General features: G+C 35.0%; 2 protein-coding genes across 3 annotated transcripts in view; one reads left to right on the top strand and one right to left on the bottom strand.

Moving 5' to 3' along the window:
• The window catches only part of LOC127862368 (FAS-associated factor 1-like), a 32,377-nt gene extending 24,296 nt beyond the window's left edge, over window positions 1-8,081 (top strand). The window contains exons 11-17 of the mRNA XM_052401458.1: window positions 1,520-1,674; window positions 2,620-2,756; window positions 3,194-3,282; window positions 3,720-3,800; window positions 3,924-4,034; window positions 5,343-5,558; window positions 5,909-8,081. Coding sequence (XP_052257418.1) covers window positions 1,520-1,674; window positions 2,620-2,756; window positions 3,194-3,282; window positions 3,720-3,800; window positions 3,924-4,034; window positions 5,343-5,558; window positions 5,909-5,992 — 873 coding nt within the window. The 3' untranslated portion in view covers window positions 5,993-8,081. The remainder of the gene's footprint in view (window positions 1-1,519; window positions 1,675-2,619; window positions 2,757-3,193; window positions 3,283-3,719; window positions 3,801-3,923; window positions 4,035-5,342; window positions 5,559-5,908) is intronic.
• Window positions 8,082-14,033: 5,952 nt separating this feature from the next.
• LOC127862856 (nucleolar and coiled-body phosphoprotein 1-like) overlaps window positions 14,034-17,475 on the bottom strand; it is a 270,717-nt gene continuing 267,275 nt past the window's right edge. For both annotated transcript variants that reach the window (XM_052402112.1, XM_052402111.1), the window contains exon 12: window positions 14,034-16,603. In XM_052402112.1, coding sequence (XP_052258072.1) covers window positions 16,517-16,603 — 87 coding nt within the window. In that variant the 3' untranslated portion in view covers window positions 14,034-16,516. The remainder of the gene's footprint in view (window positions 16,604-17,475) is intronic.

Consider the following 17,475-nt stretch of genomic DNA (forward strand, 5'->3'; position numbering starts at 1 on the left):
TTAGGTGAAAAGTTTCGTACAGGATGGGCCTGTTCTCACTTCACAGCTAATCTGGGATGATACTTTATGTAATGTATTAAGCTCGGTTTTCACAGAGTTTGTCTCATAGTCATATAGACATTGTCTTATTTGTTGCCATGTTTGTACTGCTTTTAACATTATTTGCCCATGTGATTGCATGTCAAGACTCTTTAAGATAGTGGAGACTTTTATAAGTCCTCTTGGTTTGTAGGCTTTTGAAGTATCAGATATTTTTTACAAAGTAGTGAATAAATAGACTTGGCTAAAAACCTTAGCATATTTGAGAAGGCCGTTAAGTCCTTTGATTTAGCTTTAAGACAATGAAGACAATGAAATTACAGCTCTCCACCTTGCCCCTTTTTAGCAGAACCTTTCATATTTTTATGTCCCCCACTATAGTAGTGGGGGACATATTGTTTTTGCCCTGTCTGTTGGTTGGTTGGTCTGCTGGTTTGCGCCAACTTAAACATTTGCAATAACTTTTGCAATATTGAAGATAGCAACTTGATATTTTGGCATGCATATGTATCTCATGAAGCTGCACATTTTGAGTGGTGAAAGGTCAAGGTCATCCTTCAAGGTCAAAGGTCAAATATATGGGTCAAAATCGCTCATTTAATGTACACTTTTGCAATATTTCAATAATCATGATAGCAACTTGATAATTGGCATGCATGTGTATCTCATGGAGCTGCACATATTGAGTGGTGAAAGGTCAAGGTCATCCTGTAAGGTCAGAGGTCACATATATGTGGCCTAAATCGCTTATTTTATGAGTACTTTTGCAATAGTAAAGATAGTAACTTGATATTTGGCATGCATGTGTATCTCATGGAGCTGCACATTTTGAGTGGTGAAAGGTCAAGGTCATCCTTCAAGGTCAGAGGTCAAATATATGTGGCCCAAATCGCTTATTTTATGAATACTTTTGCAATATTGAAGATAGCAACTTGATATTTGGCATACATGTGTATCTAATGGAGCTGCACATTTTGAGTGGTGAAAGGTCAAGGTCATCCCTCAAGGTCAAATATATGGGTCAAAATTGCTCATGTAATGTCACTTCTGCAATATTGAAGCTAGCAATTTTATATTTGAAATGCATGTGTATATCATGGAGCTGCACATTTTGAGTGGTGAAGGGTCAAGGTCATCCTTCAAGGTCAAACGTCATATAGGGGGGCATTGTGTTTCACAAACACATCTTGTTTTATTTTATATCTTTACATTCTATGTATTTCAATGTTTTTTTAAATATGACTTATGCCTACAGTATTGCAACTTCAAGCATTAATTAAGTTTAAATTAGAAAAAAGTTTTATTTATTAAATGTTTAATCCTGTAACATTGTTTAAACAACTTCAAAAGTTTCCATTTCCAAAATGGTTTAAATAAAAAATATAAACAAATAAATCCCAAAAAATCACCTTATATCCCTAATGAGTCTACCATCTATTATCAATTCATTAATAATCACACGAAAGCTGTTGTGTTTCAGCGCAAGTTGTTGGCGATCTATTTACACCATGACACCAGCATCTTCTCCCATGTGTTCTGCTCTCAGACCCTCTGCAATGAAGGCATTGTGAACTTCATCACCTCCAACTTCCTCACCTGGGCCTGGGACATGACCCTCGAGACTAACTCAGCCAGGTATAGCTCCCCTGCCCTGGGATTAACCCATTCCTCTATAAGAAGCAACGTGAAAATGGCTTTAGCAACCAGCATAAAACCAAAACAGCCTGTGAGTAAACTCACAGTCTGGTTAGGTTTTATGCTGTTTGCTGCTCATCAGTAACTAATGGTCGGAAATGAAGTCTTTAAAACTTGAATCTAGTAAGAAAGGTCTTTAGTTAAATTTAACAACGATTCTACAAATGCGTCAAAATACGTATGTTATTGGTAAAGTGTTAATGCATATGGATAAAATGTTGTCTCAGATTATTCTGTGCAGTATGCATTTTCAGGAAAGGGGGAAATTTTGTCCCAGATTATTCTGTGCAGTATGCATTTTCAGGAAAGGGGGAAATTTTGTCCAAGATTATTCTGTGAGGACTTTACAGGCTAATCTTGGACGACACTTAATGTACATGCATTATGCTTAGGACATGGCCCTTAAGACAAATTCAGCCCTGTCAAGCTCCACTATTCCATAATACTCAGAGTGCTGTCTTTGATTAGCCTGTGCAAAATGGGCAGGCTCATTTGGGACAACACTTCATGTACATGCATTTAGTCCAGCATAGGACGTGACCCTTGAGACAAATTCAACCAGGTTTAGCTCTTCTTCTTTTACGTTTACGATTTTATGTTTTTAATGGCAAGACATTTTGTATCATAGGGTTTTTACTAAAGTATGTTTGAAAATTACCTGGTCATCTGATGCTCAAGTTCGCCATTATAAACATGATTTAATTTGTGCCTCACTATAGGAAAATGGGGCTTCAGATGAAACTTTCTTTCAAAATAAAAACACAATAAAAGCGAAAAGTGTTGTCCCTGATAAGCCTGTGTGGACTGCACGGTTAATCTTGGAAGACCCTTCACCCACATGCATTAGGCTCTGTTTTCATAGAGAGCTGCTCATTTATGTTTCAGGTTAATCACCATGGCTACACGCCATTTTGGCAGTGTGGCAGCCAATCAGATCCGTTCTTACAAACCAGACAACCTTCCCGTGATCCTCATTATATCACGTGCTCGGGCTACCAATGAAGTCGTAGATGTCATCAGAGGTACAAAATGTCTTTGTGATTTTTCTCACATCTGAATTAAGGATCAGATAAAAGCATGCATAAATAAAGAACATCAAGAGTCTGTTTCAAAAATTGAGGAATACCAAGGTCTGTGAAACAAAGATGAGTGGATATGAAGTCATGTTTTAACACAATAGTTTCAGAACTCAGGGTATGTGATATTTACTCACTGTTCATCCCTTACCTACGTATTCGGCTTGCATGATACATTTAACAGAGATACAGTGGTTAAAACAACACATTAAGCACTCAAGGCCTACATCTCACACTATCCTCTGTTCCCAAACAATCTAGTTTTCTTGGGGGCAATGGCCATGTAGGAAAATCCTGGTGCAATAGATACAAATGTACAACACACTGTGAAACAAAGAACAAAGGCTAAAGACTACATGAAGATGATGCTTCAAATCTTTCAGGTGATGTGACAGTTGATGAACTCATGTCCAAACTTCTACAAGACGTTGAAGTGTTTCAACAACAGCAGCAGAAAGACATTGTGGAAGAAGTATGTAGAAGTTTTATCAACTGAATTGGAAAATGAGCTTTCTTTGAAATGGCAAACAAGATTTAGCTTTTAAAAATTGTGGCTGACATTTTGTTTTAGTTTAACAAAGGATAAATTGAAGACATTGTCCAGCAGAAGGATTAAAATAATCATTTGGATTTGGATGTGATTATCTTATATGAAGTTACATTATGAGAAATGTTTAGAAAGTGTCATTTTTGGCTCTGTAATGATACAAGTTATATTTTATCCTGTATCCTTTCACTTTAATAGCTTTTAATGATTGGACACAATATGTTCTTATACTTTTAACATTTAAACACACTCACATAAAAAAGAACATGTTCTACAAAATGAAGCGGGTTGTTTCACAGGGCTTTATTAAATCTGCACAAATGCTTGCACAGAAATCAGTTTAGTTTTCACTTGTGTTTTAGGCTGAACGTGAAGCCAGAGAGAGCATTCGCAGTGAACAAGACTTTGCCTATAAACAGTCCCTGGAGGCTGACAGGAAAAAGGTGAGGAAATAGTCTATGAATATAGTATGAAGAGCATATAACTACATGCATCGTCTTGATGTGGGGGTGTATGTGTCACTTTTGTGAATCATAGATCAATATTTCCTTGCACTGTTATTCCAGCAAGAGGCGCGTGTCGAGGAGGAGAGACGCCAGGCAGAGCAGGAGAGGAAGGAGAGGGTAAAACAGGAGCAGGAGGCAAGGAGGGTCAGGGAGGAGGAGGAGAAGAAGAAGGTTACACTACACTATATTTGAGTCGCACTCTGATAATGGAGTTTAATGCATGTGCATAAAGTGTCGTCCCAGATTATGTGCAGTCTGCACAGGCTTAATCAGAGACATAACTTTCCACTTATATTGTATTTTATGTTAAAAGCAAGACTGTTATTGTTGAAAATTTCGTTCAGGCGAAAGTTTTTTTCCCTCATTTGCCTGTGTGGACTGCACATGCTAACATGGGACAACACTTTACCCACATGCATTAAACCTCCTTTTCTCAGAACAAGACTTTTTTTTTTTTTTAAGCCATCATGTACAACCTTCAGATACTGATGAGCAGCAAACAGAATAAAACATCGAAAGGCTGTGACACTTAAAGGGACTGTCAACCGCGATTGTTGAAAAAAAAAAGTTCTAAAATACTGTAATTTTTTGCAATTTTTAGTTCATATGGATTAAAATATCACGACTGGTATATTGCATTACTTGAAAAAAGTTGTTAAGTTTTCATATTTTCAGTATATTCGGTAATAAATTTTACTGGGTACAGGTACCAGGTAACTACCAGTAAACTATAAATAACACAATCATTGTCACGTAGTAAATCCAGGAATGCAAATTGTGAATGGGTAGTTAATTGTATATATTTTTTATGTAACATTATCAATCTACTTGCGTTATTTATAGTGTGTATATCGTTGTCACCTTTTTTCGTGATATACTTTCGATTTCACATCGCCAAATTTTATTACCAAATATACTGAAAATATGAACTTTTTTCAAGTAATGTAATATACCAGTGGTGATATTTTAATCCATATAAACTAATAATCGTAAAAACATACAGTATTTTAGAACTTTTCTTTTTTCGTCAAGCGCGGTTGACGGTCCCTTTAACTTGCAGGCTGTTCTGGTTTTATGCTAGTTTTATTTAGCCATTTTTACTTTGCTTCTGATTTGGAAAGGTTTAATGGAGATTATGTTCATACAGCGTTATCAAAATAATTATGTCATGGAAATATTTCCAATATTGGATGCATTTAACCCACACCTTAATGCTTAAATGAGGGCTTAATTTAGGTATATTTGGTAAAGTTGTTGATAAATTGATCAATATGTCCACTCATACTTTGTTTGCTTACTAAAATGTATACTTTCCCAGAAGGATGTTTGTATTACTGTAGATTATTTTGCCCTGTTGAAGGATATTTAATGTGATCCTAATAAAACTGTTTTCTAGCATTGAAGTGTAAAGTTCACATTTGTTTTAAAACAGTATCCCTGTATGTGCAAGTTTGAATTATATTTTGTTGGTTATTATAGAGAATAGAAGAACAGTTAGCACAACAGGTTCCAGATGAACCCCCAGAGGGTTGCACAGAGGTCACATGTACATTGAGAATTCGTTGTCCCGACCGGGAAATGTTGTTACGCCGGTTTTACGGCCGTAACAAGCTACGAGCCGTCATGAACTTCATCACCTCAAAGGGTTTTCATCTGTCGGATTATAAACTATTGACCACCTTCCCTCGAAGGGATGTAAGTCTGCCTACATATCACCTGGATAAGTTATATGATGAAGTGCTAACTTTATTTCTGTCACCAATAAAGCACTTAAGAAATTCATTTTATACACATACATTACTTTACCTGGCCTTATTTCTTAAAAATGGATTAATATTTTTTAAGAACAATTGGCGAAAGTTGATTATTTCATTGATTCCAATAAATATTATAGACTTGATGGTTTCTTCCAATATAGTGTTTATTATGTTAATTTCACATATAATTTTCTTTTAAAGCTTGTCATAATTTAAATGTATACTAAGTTGTATTCATGTGCACATACATTTCATAAATGTTTACTTGAATGAACTTATATATTTCAGCTATCTGAAGCAGATACCAATAAGACTTTGGAAGACTTGAAACTGTGTCCACAAGAAACTCTGATTCTTGAGGAACGGACATGAATCCCTTGCATGGGTCAACGATGTTAATGGATGTATGGGTCAATCGATATTGTATCAATTATTTATGTGTACTCATGTAGGACATTATGTGGTCAGATTCTCCCCACTTTCTGAAATACAGTAAAATCATTTATATTCATCAGCTTGGAATTTCTTTTCTTTTTTTAATAAATAACTCTGTGGACATGAATATTTAAAAAAAAAGATGATTTGGGAACAAAAATGCGGAATTTCCGTTGCTCATTTTCCGACGCGTTTGTTTTAAATATATGGATTGGTCAAAATCAAACAAATTTAATGTCCCTCGAATAATAATGATATAGCAGTATCCTTCATTGGTAGGAGCACGTTTATGTTTTCAGAAAAGTCGCTGTTAATTTCATGTACAGATTACTGTGAAAGATTATTTAATGCAATATTATGATTAACACGTAAATGTGATACTTGGTTATGTTGATTTGATCGCTTGATAAAATATTTTTTAGACAGTTGTTTGTTAAAAAATAAGAAATTTGAATATTTCTTTATCTGTCTGTATGCATGTAAATGCATAGCATTTATTTCTAGTAAATTATTTAGCTATTTCATATCAAAGGTGTATTTCAAGATTTGTTTTTCTCAATTAAGTATTCTAAACTTCAAAAAGATAAAAGAGTCAGACAGCATGCAATAAATTCCTCATAGCAGTTACTTCCTTAGTCAGTTAACTCGTACCACTGCCGTTATATATATATATATAAGCCTGGTTCTGGGAAAACCGGCTTTACTGCATGTGCGTAAAGTGTTGTCCCAGATTAGCCTGTGCAGTCCGCAGAGTTTGTTTGGCTTTATGTTGATGTCAAATTTTGTGGGGATAACTTTAACAAGTTGATATAAACAATTACTAGTATATAACGATGTTTATTTGCTTCTGCAAATTAAATGTATGACTATCAGATGACACCAGTTTTCACATGTTGCTCCTGCCTTAGTTGTTAATTTGTATATCTGATCCCAAAAACGTGCTAACTTTAGTTAGATTATTCACTTTTGTCTGATTGTTTTGTAATCATAGATTTTTTTTATTTAACTGAAAAGGGAGGTATTAAGTACCGGTAATCTAAAACTTTTAAACTGGTTCAAGCTTCAAACTGGCTGTTTTCTTAAATATAACTTGGAGTTTCTACTTTTTGGAAGTGTTCTTTTTGATTAAGTAAAAAAACAAAGGTCAGTTTTGCTGTTTCTGTCAAATACAAGTCAGTTTTTATGCCCCTGGATAGAATGATTGGGGGTGTATTGTTTTTGGCCTGTCTGTCTGTCATTGTGTGTGTCTGTCCCAAAAAATTTAACCTTGGTCATAACCTTTGCAATATTATAGATAGCAACTTGATATTTGGCATGCATGTGTATCTCATGGAGCTGCACATTTTGAGTGGTGAAAGGTCAAGGTTATCCTTCAAGGTCAAATACATGGCTTCAAAGCTCAGTAGGGGGGATTGTGTTTCACAAACACAGCTCTTGTTTGGCAAAAACCTATCTACATGTGGTATCATTTAATTACTTTATTAAAAGCCTGGCTTAAATTTTTCTCTAAAACACAATTGTAAATGGTTGAAGTATTGTCAAAATTAAAAAATCACATTTCAAGTTTTGTTTTTTTTGTTTAAAATATTTTTGTAGAGGAAAGTTTATCATACAATGGTATTTGTATTGTTTCCCTGTTTTTCTCCCCCCCCCCCCCCCCCCCTCTTTTTATGCCCCCCTTCGAAGAAGATGGGGTATATTGCTTTGCTCATGTCGGTCCGTCCGTCCGTCCGTCCACCAGGTGGTTGTCATACGATAACTCAAGAACGCTTGGGCCTAGGATCATGAAACTTCATAGGTACATTGATCATGACTCGCAGATGACCCCTATTGATTTTGAGGTCACTAGGTCAAAGGTCAAGGTCACGGTGACTCGAAATAGTAAAATGGTTTTTGAATGATAACTCAAGAATGCATACGCGGCCAACAGGGCACACTCTGAACAATATTACTGAAGCAACTGGTCTGTAATCCTAAATCTATAATTATCAGTCCAATGAAACATCATCCTTTTAGTAAAATACAGTGGATCAGTAAAAATACAATATGAGATTTTTTGTATATTTTGTATATTAAATATTGTGTTAATGTTTAATTTTGTTGATTAATATAAATATAAGCAGGACAGGGGAGGTAATACACTATTATATCTTTCTTATAAACAGGGGAAACAAATGAAATAAGTTTAAATTTATTGTTACTGCATTTGCCTCCCTTGTAATATTTTTAAATTTTACCAAATGTAAGGCTAACTGCATTTTTGTAATGCATACTACTACTACTACTACTACTGCTGCTGCTGCTACTGCAGCTGCTGCTGCTGCTGCTACTACTACTACTACTACTTCTACTTCTACTACTACTATTACTACTACTACTACTACTACTACTACTACTACTACTACTACTACTACTACTTCTACTACTACTACTACTACTACTACTACTCTACTACTGCTACTGCTACTACTACTATTACTACTTCTACTACTACTACTACTACTACTACTACTACTACTACTACTACTACTACTACTACTACTACTACTACTACTACAACTACTACTACTACTACTACTACTAGTAGTCTACTAATACTACTACTACTACACTACTACTACTACTACCACTACTACTACTACTACACTACTACTACTACTACTACTACTACTACTACTACTACTACTACTACTACCACCACCACCACCACCACCACCGTTCACAGTGACAAAAAAACGTATTCACACAATGGCTGCTACTACAACTTATAGTCCATATAGGGGGGCATGCATGTTTTACAAACAGCCCTTGTTTTACTTAGTTTGTTTACACTACCCTTGTTTGTTACTGATACATTGTATTACGTGTTAAAGCTCCCATAGTTATTTCCTCAAAGGTGTTGTTGGTATGATTGTATGATGAAACAATATATATTTAAACTTTGTTTTCTTGTATTTTTCAATCTTTTTCATGTATATATTGTGTTGTAACAAGTGTTTTTAACTTGCATATAAAATCGGCAGTTGCCAAACAAAGAGTTGACTTGTGTTGTATTATGTTTAGGACTCTTATTCTTAGTGGGACTGTTCACAAAATAGTCTGCTCTTGCATGATGCTCTGGTTAACCCTTTGCATGCTGGGAAATTTGTAGTCTGCTAAAATGTCGTCTGCTGAATTTCTAAAATAAGCCTTTTCTTAGATTTTTTTTCAAAGAATACTATCAGAATAGCAAACAGTTTGGATCCTGATGAGACGCCACGTTCTGTGTCGTCTCATCTGGATCCAAACAGTTTGCAAAGGCCTTCAAAATTCGGTTCCCGCACTGAAAGAGTTAAGTAAATGTGCCACATCTCCATAGCGCTGTTTTATTAAAGGTATTTAATAATGACTATGTTCATGGTCATTAAATGAAGAAACTGATCAAGTTTTCACAAAATAACAAGTATTACATGTACGTAAAAAATGGGTTAATGAAAACATGCAACATCACCAAATGACTTTCTTCTATAGGAATTCAAATTGAAATTCACACATCTGTTTGATGTTATTGTGCGAGGTGCTAGTTTATTAAAGTTCCATAACCCTGACCCGCAATTTTGCACAAATATGCCTATAAGAACTAAAAATTAGTTCTGGTAGTGCAACATCTCTATATCACTGTTACTACTAAAGGTATTCCACTGAAACTTCACAAACGTGTTCAGAGTCATTGCATGGGGTCACTTGCCTCCACAGGATTTTTGTCAGGCGCCCCGGGGTGGTTCGGGAGGGGACACGTTGGTTTTTTTACACCCCTCCCGACGTGGCCTTTTTTTTCAAACGTGTCAATTAACGCTCTGTTGTGCGTTTTAACTCAAAGAAAAAACAGCGTCGAAATACGTCATTTGGTGCGCTATGACTAAAAATCCCCATGTCATTTAAAAATATATATACTTTTTGACGATGCTGGAACAGCAGCGTCTAAGGTTTGATAACCAGTAAAAGAAATCCTCACAATGGCGACCTATGTAAAAGACCGAGCCAGTCCGATTGAGATAACTCGATTTTTCAGTTACTTCCCTTGGCATTCGCCACTGCGTAGGAGATTGCACGTTAATTTCAAATTAGTAATTTTACATCCATTTTATTTTTATGGACCAATGAAACAACTATATATTTTCTCTATTTTGTTTGATATTTGTTCTCGATTTAGTAAATAAATTGCGAATAAAAACATGTAAAATTAACTTTTTACGTGATCACAAGTCTAAAGAATGCGAACAATTTCGAACCTGCAAATTGTAAACGCTGCACTGCTATGATATACATAGATAAAACAACATTTCTTTAGGTAATTGTCCGTCCCGCTAGCGCAGAGGTAAGGAAGTTCGCTTTTTCACCTTTACAACACCGGTTCGATTCCCGCTCCCAGGGCAATGTTATATTTTGTCTGTTCTGTGGTCACCATTCCGGACAGGTGTTTTTTTTCCGGATAATCTCATACCCCCCCCCCCCGCAGCATTTGACCATATAAAAAATTAAAAAAGTATTTCAGTACAAAACAAATAGCTGGAAATTGCAGCTATCATTCAAAATTCGTCCCAACTGTCGTCAATCTAATCTTATTAGGTAGGAGTGCTGGACACACTCCGGGTCCCAACATTAGGCAGCCTCAGCGCGGAGGTAACTCATTACCTTGGAAAAACACAAATACACACACTGGGTGCAGCCTAGGCGCGTATAGACTCAAACAAGGCAACAAACTCAAGTGCGGGCACAATCATTTAAAATTTACATATTGAATACGATATTCTAACAGAAATTACACAACCACCTAAGTGTACATACCATGTTTGATATTTCGTTCGATTGTTAGATTTCAGCATGTACATGTATAAGGTCATTTCGCTATTAGTTAACTTATCCGTATGTTCGTTGGCGAACTCGGATAGTCAAGTGCTCATACGAATGAGCTCACATGGTCCGGCTATGTGCTCATACCTACTTTCGAGAATCATCATGAAGGTATTGCCATACTTAATGAACAAGAATGTGACCCGCCTCCCAGTTTCGCTCAATGGGTCAAGTTACCCACGGGTACTACTCCCCCGTACCCCTAAACTTTTTTTCGTACCAAAAATGTTTCGTACGCAATTTTTTTTCCTACCAAATTTTTTTTCGTACCCAAAATGTTCGTACCCAAATTTTTTATCGTACCCAAATGTTCGTATCAACATACACATTTGTGGTGATATAGATAAACTTAAATTGGTGTTTTATATCCATCCTCTTCAAAACCATCGTCACACCAGTACTGCCAGTACTTTGATTTATATTGTTTAATTGTTTTAAAACTTTCCCGTACTGACAGTAAAATCCTGACTCGAACGATTCTCCAGTACATCCGTTTCAACCCGACTCTATTACTGCATACATACTACTATTCAAGTTTTTATTTATTATCCGATAATCCCGTTTATTTCGTTTTTATAAATCACTTTCTGGTAAATATTTACGATAAAAGCTCTCAATTATTTCGTTTGAACAAACCTTGCCATTTTTCAATAGCATCAAATAAATTTTAAGTGACTATTTATAGATTTGATGAAATATTGCCTCTGAACATGCGTCAATCCTCTGACGTGTTGTGTGCTTGTTAAAACAATACACGCGACGTTGTACATGCTGCATAATTTTCGCGCTCTTTTTAATTGAGAAAAAGATTCGACACACAATAAATTTGCACTACTTATTTGAAGCAAGACTATTTTAACGTTGCGGTAACATTTACATTCGGAAGTGTGTTTCGGATTAAAAACGCGTTAACGTCGACATACGGGAAAGGGTATCGGATGACAAATTTAATTATTCCCATTTGAGATTTTAATAAATAATAACAGTTGCGTTATGAATTTAACGATAATTTGTTTAAACACTTAAGTGGAATAAATGTTTTGACGGAATTATGCATGAAATTCACGAGGATTACGGCCGGTTGCCATCATCAGTCTTCTAAGTATCGATTATCGGACGAAAAATTTACCAGTGTGCGTAATTAATTCAACGAAAATTTGTTAACGCATTATGTGTCGAATAAATGCCAGCAAAACGTTATAAATGGACATGATGAAAAATACATGTACTGGAATTAAATTGTTATCGCATAATTGTAACCGGGAGTTATTTGCACAACTTACTCGCTATAAGTAATTATTTCTTTACCTCTTTCAGTTAATTTCTTGTATTAATTACAAAAGTCATAGGTAACACTTGTTTACAGTAAAAAGGTGTGATGATGATGCCCGAAACCGTCTTAAATGTACTTTTTTTATTACGTAAATGGTACAAATTCTTGCTAATCAAGCTGCGATAAACTTTTACATCGTGCCCGACGTCAATCAAAAATAATGGTCGATAGTTAACCCCGCCCTCATAAGCATTCGCGTAACCGATTGGACGATGAACATAACAGTATGACGACTGGAAAGTTACCTGATACATCCTTGTCAGCATTTAAATGACTAGTAATTTGGCTAGAATAATCTATACGCGCGTCATGCTATTCTCTTATCAGTGGATTATCCATTACCCCATGTGGTGTTTATGGCGATTACTTGTGAAAGTAGGTACCGCGTGCTCTTTTAAAACAGGGAATATTGATACACTGATAGAGAAACCTTTGTGTTTTTTTACAATCTCCACTTTCTTTCACTGAAAAACACACAGGTCGGAAAATTTCAAGCGCCCCGGGGACTCGGATTTCGAAATTCAAGCGCCCCGGCAAGGGGCGCTTAAATGGCCTGGGGAAAACCCTGCTGAAACTTCACAAACGTGTTCAGAGTCATTGCATGGGGTCACTGACCAAGTTCCATAACTCTGACCTGCAGTTATGCAAAATTCTTACTTAGAAAATTGATTAGATAAATGTGCTTAATATCCATATCACTGTTTCCAGTGCTGGTATTTCTTTGTTGGCACCTATGAAGACCTGGCTCGCAAAGTTGATAAAATTCACCTTAATTTAAGTTTATTCATAGGAAAAAAAATATTTGTGTAGTCACATTCAGTCTCTTTTTTTATAAATTGTAATGCTTAAGTTTACATTTACTATATAACGACTCCAAATATTCAACTTAAAATATATTTTAGTGGTCACATTCTATCGTACTACCAAACCAAGAATAGTAAAGCTTTTTTCCCTCTATATCCAATGTCCTTTAGAATGTATCTTTTATATACAATTAATCAAAAAAAAATTGGCGTTGTTGAAAGTGTGTTGGTATGATTTTTAGCGAGGCTGTTTTCGGAGAAAACCCGAGGTATTGTCATAGCCTTCTCGTCATCCGCAACCCGCGTTCTAAAACCTTTACATTGGCTCTAAAATCAAAGTGCTTCCACCTACAACTTTGAAACTTCATATGTATACCAGTAGATGCACCTTGAAGAGTTTAACACGCCACACCCATTTTGGGTCACTAGGTCAAAGGTCAAGGTCACTTGCTTTTGCCTTGGTGTGAAGGTTTACACAATAAACTTTGGTCAGGAGTGGTTGAGGAATTTATTGTATTTTCTAAAGCCCACTTGCATGTAGTTTCATATAGGTGTCACAACGGTTGAGTGTATATGCATGAATCGCTCTAAGTTTTTCCAGACCCAAATTTTTTCATGCATTTTGAAGGTAACTTGCCACATCTGTTCATCATAAGGATATTGTGTGTTGTGTGGAAAATCTGTGTATGATCACAAGTTCACAGCTGGTGGTAAAATGTTAACATATAGATTCTCTGACTGTGACATCTTATTTCATCATGCATTTTGGAAATAACTTTAACGCAAATGTTTCCCGAGCCCATGTGAGCTGCGTTTGTGATTTTAAAAGGTAATAGATTGAAGGACTAAAACATCCTTTAACAATAGCTGAAAGGAGTTTAATTTGTGTGTGGATTTTCTTTTTACCATGTATTCATGGAAGAGATCTAGTAAACAACTTAACAAAAACAAGTGTTGTTTCCTTTATTTGTTTTGTACACAAATGTTTAATAAATAATACAAAAGTAGCTCTACAATTTAAAATACAAATACAATTTCCAAATTGGAACTAAAACAATAAAATGCCTTAACATCACATTTTATAAAATCTCAAGGTCCCCTCCCCCTTTCTTATTTTTTAGGTTATTGCTTATACCATGAATTGTCCTAATTGTTTTTGACATCAGACTAAAAAAAAGTTCCGAAATATGTCTTTAATGAAGAAAAAGCAAGTGGTCTGATTGCTTAGGCTGGTCTGGAGCAACACTGGTGGCATATGGTATAAGACCCATTTCTGCATGATGTGGCTTGTATTATTGATAACAAATCACACATGGTATACAAACTACATAAAGTGTGTAAAATGTGTCCTTGTAAACTAATTAAATTTATCACAGATAACAATTAACATTAACAATGTAGGAGAATTCCATTATTCTTCTATGAGAGTTCCCTGCAAAAAAGTACAAAACCTACTTATGTTATCACTGATAATTGTTACATTGGAAGCCACAGCTGTACATGTATATCAATTTTGGACATAACAGTCTATCGCACTTTATCATGTGTAACAAGCAGTTAACATGTACAATGGTGAATCATACAAGTTACAGACATGGACAAACAGATGCAGATAAAACCTGAGAAATTATTATCTAAGAAGAGTCAAACATGTTTTCTTACAAACATTCCCTAAGTGTCATTACATGGCGTGTCGCCATATTTTTCATAAAATGTTCACCAACTTAACAAGAATGTCTTTCTTAAAAATAATTGGACTCATCCTTTCCTGGATTTTTTTCAGTCTGTGTAAAGCAATTGATACAACTTACCTGGTATGCTTATATTAACAATAAAATGTTGCAAACTTGTTAAACATGCTTAATGCCTAAAAAACTAATTACTGGGTATATCAATTGTTTTTATTGGTTGATCATTTTGAGACTAAATGTTGAAATTTCTATTCATGATGATAACATACACATTTCAGCCAATGCAATTCTTTGTGTTTGGAACAATGTCACTTTCTCATAACCATTTTTTGTTTTCATGAATTCCTATGCTATCTTATTAACTCCATCCATTCAGAATAGAAATGGATGAAAAATAAACTTAACCTATGTTGAGACTTTCACACAAATCACACCCAAAATATCTTGTATGCAACTGCACAGGGCTTTCTTTCTCCTTTAGTCCCAAACTTGACACAATTTCTCAAATTTAGAACAAAATAATAACATGCTATTCTAAAACTGAAAAAACTGACGGTTGCATAAACAAAAATATTTCACTATAAAAATAAATGAGCTCCCAATTAATAGATTTCTATGATTTCTATGTAAAACACTGTGAAAAGCGCACCTGCAGGGGACAAAAATTCCACTCGTCTGCTCGTATTGACGAGTGAAATCTTGAAAGGACGAGTGAATTTTCCTAAAGCTTTCGTCCTACAGGACGAGTGAAAAAAACTGATGTTAAAATATGTTTTTTTCTGACCAGTAAGACTCTTTTTCATTAAATAAAATCGTTTTCTTAAAGCATATCTATTCCGTAAGTAGAACGAAAATGAACCAGAAATTGTTATTGTAAATTTCATACAGCAGGTGTGCGTTGTTATGCGAGACTGTGTCTCGAGTAAATATTAGCTTTTAGGTGTTAACTTTTTGCGCCCATGTTGACAGGGAACCATCCAACTTCATTCACTGTAAGTATTGATTTTTAAAGAATTATTTAACCGCGAAATACGTTTTTAAACCAGTCTGAATTTTGTCTCAAAAATGTCTGACATACGAGCGTTCTTTAAAGGGGACGGGGGCAATATTCAAACGTCCATTCTTTTGTGATCAGCTGTCATGAATAACCGAGTAAGCAGCATTTTAGCAGTGACATAGGAAACTTTATCAGTCATATCCGCCTTTTGCAATCTTTATTTCATACACATTTGAAGAACGAATGCATGTGTTTGCAGGACGAGTGAAAATTTTAATGCTCTCGTCCTGCAGGACGAGTGCAGTTTAGAAATATTTTTGTCCCCTGATGTGCTGCCAAATTGATGTTAGTGTGTGCAATCTATCAATATATTTTAACAAAGTTTAAATGGGGTATACATTAAAACAGTTAATTTTCAAATGTCAGGCTTTTCTATTTTGTCACTATATTATAGTTTGGTTATTAATATTCAAACTTAAATGTCATATTTGAGCAAGGCTTAATGCATGTACCTAAAGTATTGTCCCAGATTAACCTTTGCAGTCCGCACAGGCTATTCAGGGACGACACTTTCCCCCTAAACTGGATTTTTGTTTAGATGAGACTTTCTTTAACGAGAAATTCCATAACAGTGGAAAATGCTGGGACAAAACTTAAGGCACATGCATTAAAACCCTGTTTTCCCAGCCCATTTTAATGAAGTCCTCATTCAAATCATGACCCTGGTACACAGGAGACTTCTTGCTATCTGTCTTTACGAGCAGTTTCCAAGTCCACCAGACGTAATGCCTCTTTGAAGGATAGCTTCTTCTTTTTATTGGCTGCTATAAACTGAAATTGAAATAAAATAGCCATAAGGACGCATGCCATTAAGTCCAATGCAATTATTCAGTATAATTACTCATGACCTTTCCCATCTTTCAATGAACAATTTATCTAGCTCTTTTCTGAGAATGAATGAATAATTGTTTTAACATTTATAAAACGACATTGATACTAATTATACACACACATTTGTTTAACCTTGAATGATTTTTCTTTTTTTGAGAGTTTAAAATGCAATTACCGTCACTATGTTTGAAAATATATTACTTATGAAAGGAACCCTGCTAGCTTAGCTTACGTCCCAATGCTATAAACTTAAGATGTTTGTTATTTATATGGTAAACACATTCTGGAATAAATATGTTTAAGCCAATAATTTGTATTTGAAGATAACAGTACTTGATAAAGCAAGTACATACATTCTTTTTTTCAAAAAAGATGAAATCTTAATAGATAAAAATGAGATTTATAGGTAAGAACATGAGGAACCACAACCTCAACCTAATAATAATTAAACATCTGCATTTTATTTCTTTTTGTACTGTCAAAAACTCATTAATCAATTTTAATTTCATGTACAAAAGACATGTACAGTGTTGGACAATCCCCACTAATCTCTGTACATTTGTTCATATGACAATAACCATTGAACAAAATCTTTGGTTCTGCAAGTAATGCAACTTAACATGTTAGTAAATGGCTAAACGTACAATGTATTGTACCAAATTTAACTAGCCTCTAGTTAACAACATTTGATTTACTAATCAATCATAAAAAAGTTAATTCATTGTATTAAGCATATCTAGTATTTGTAAAAAATTATTGAATTGTTTTGAAATTGTATTGAAAAGATTCAAATTATCATCTAACAAGCTAAA

Source organism: Dreissena polymorpha, chromosome 16 (assembly GCF_020536995.1).
Source record: "Dreissena polymorpha isolate Duluth1 chromosome 16, UMN_Dpol_1.0, whole genome shotgun sequence".
NCBI lineage: Eukaryota > Metazoa > Mollusca > Bivalvia > Myida > Dreissenidae > Dreissena > Dreissena polymorpha.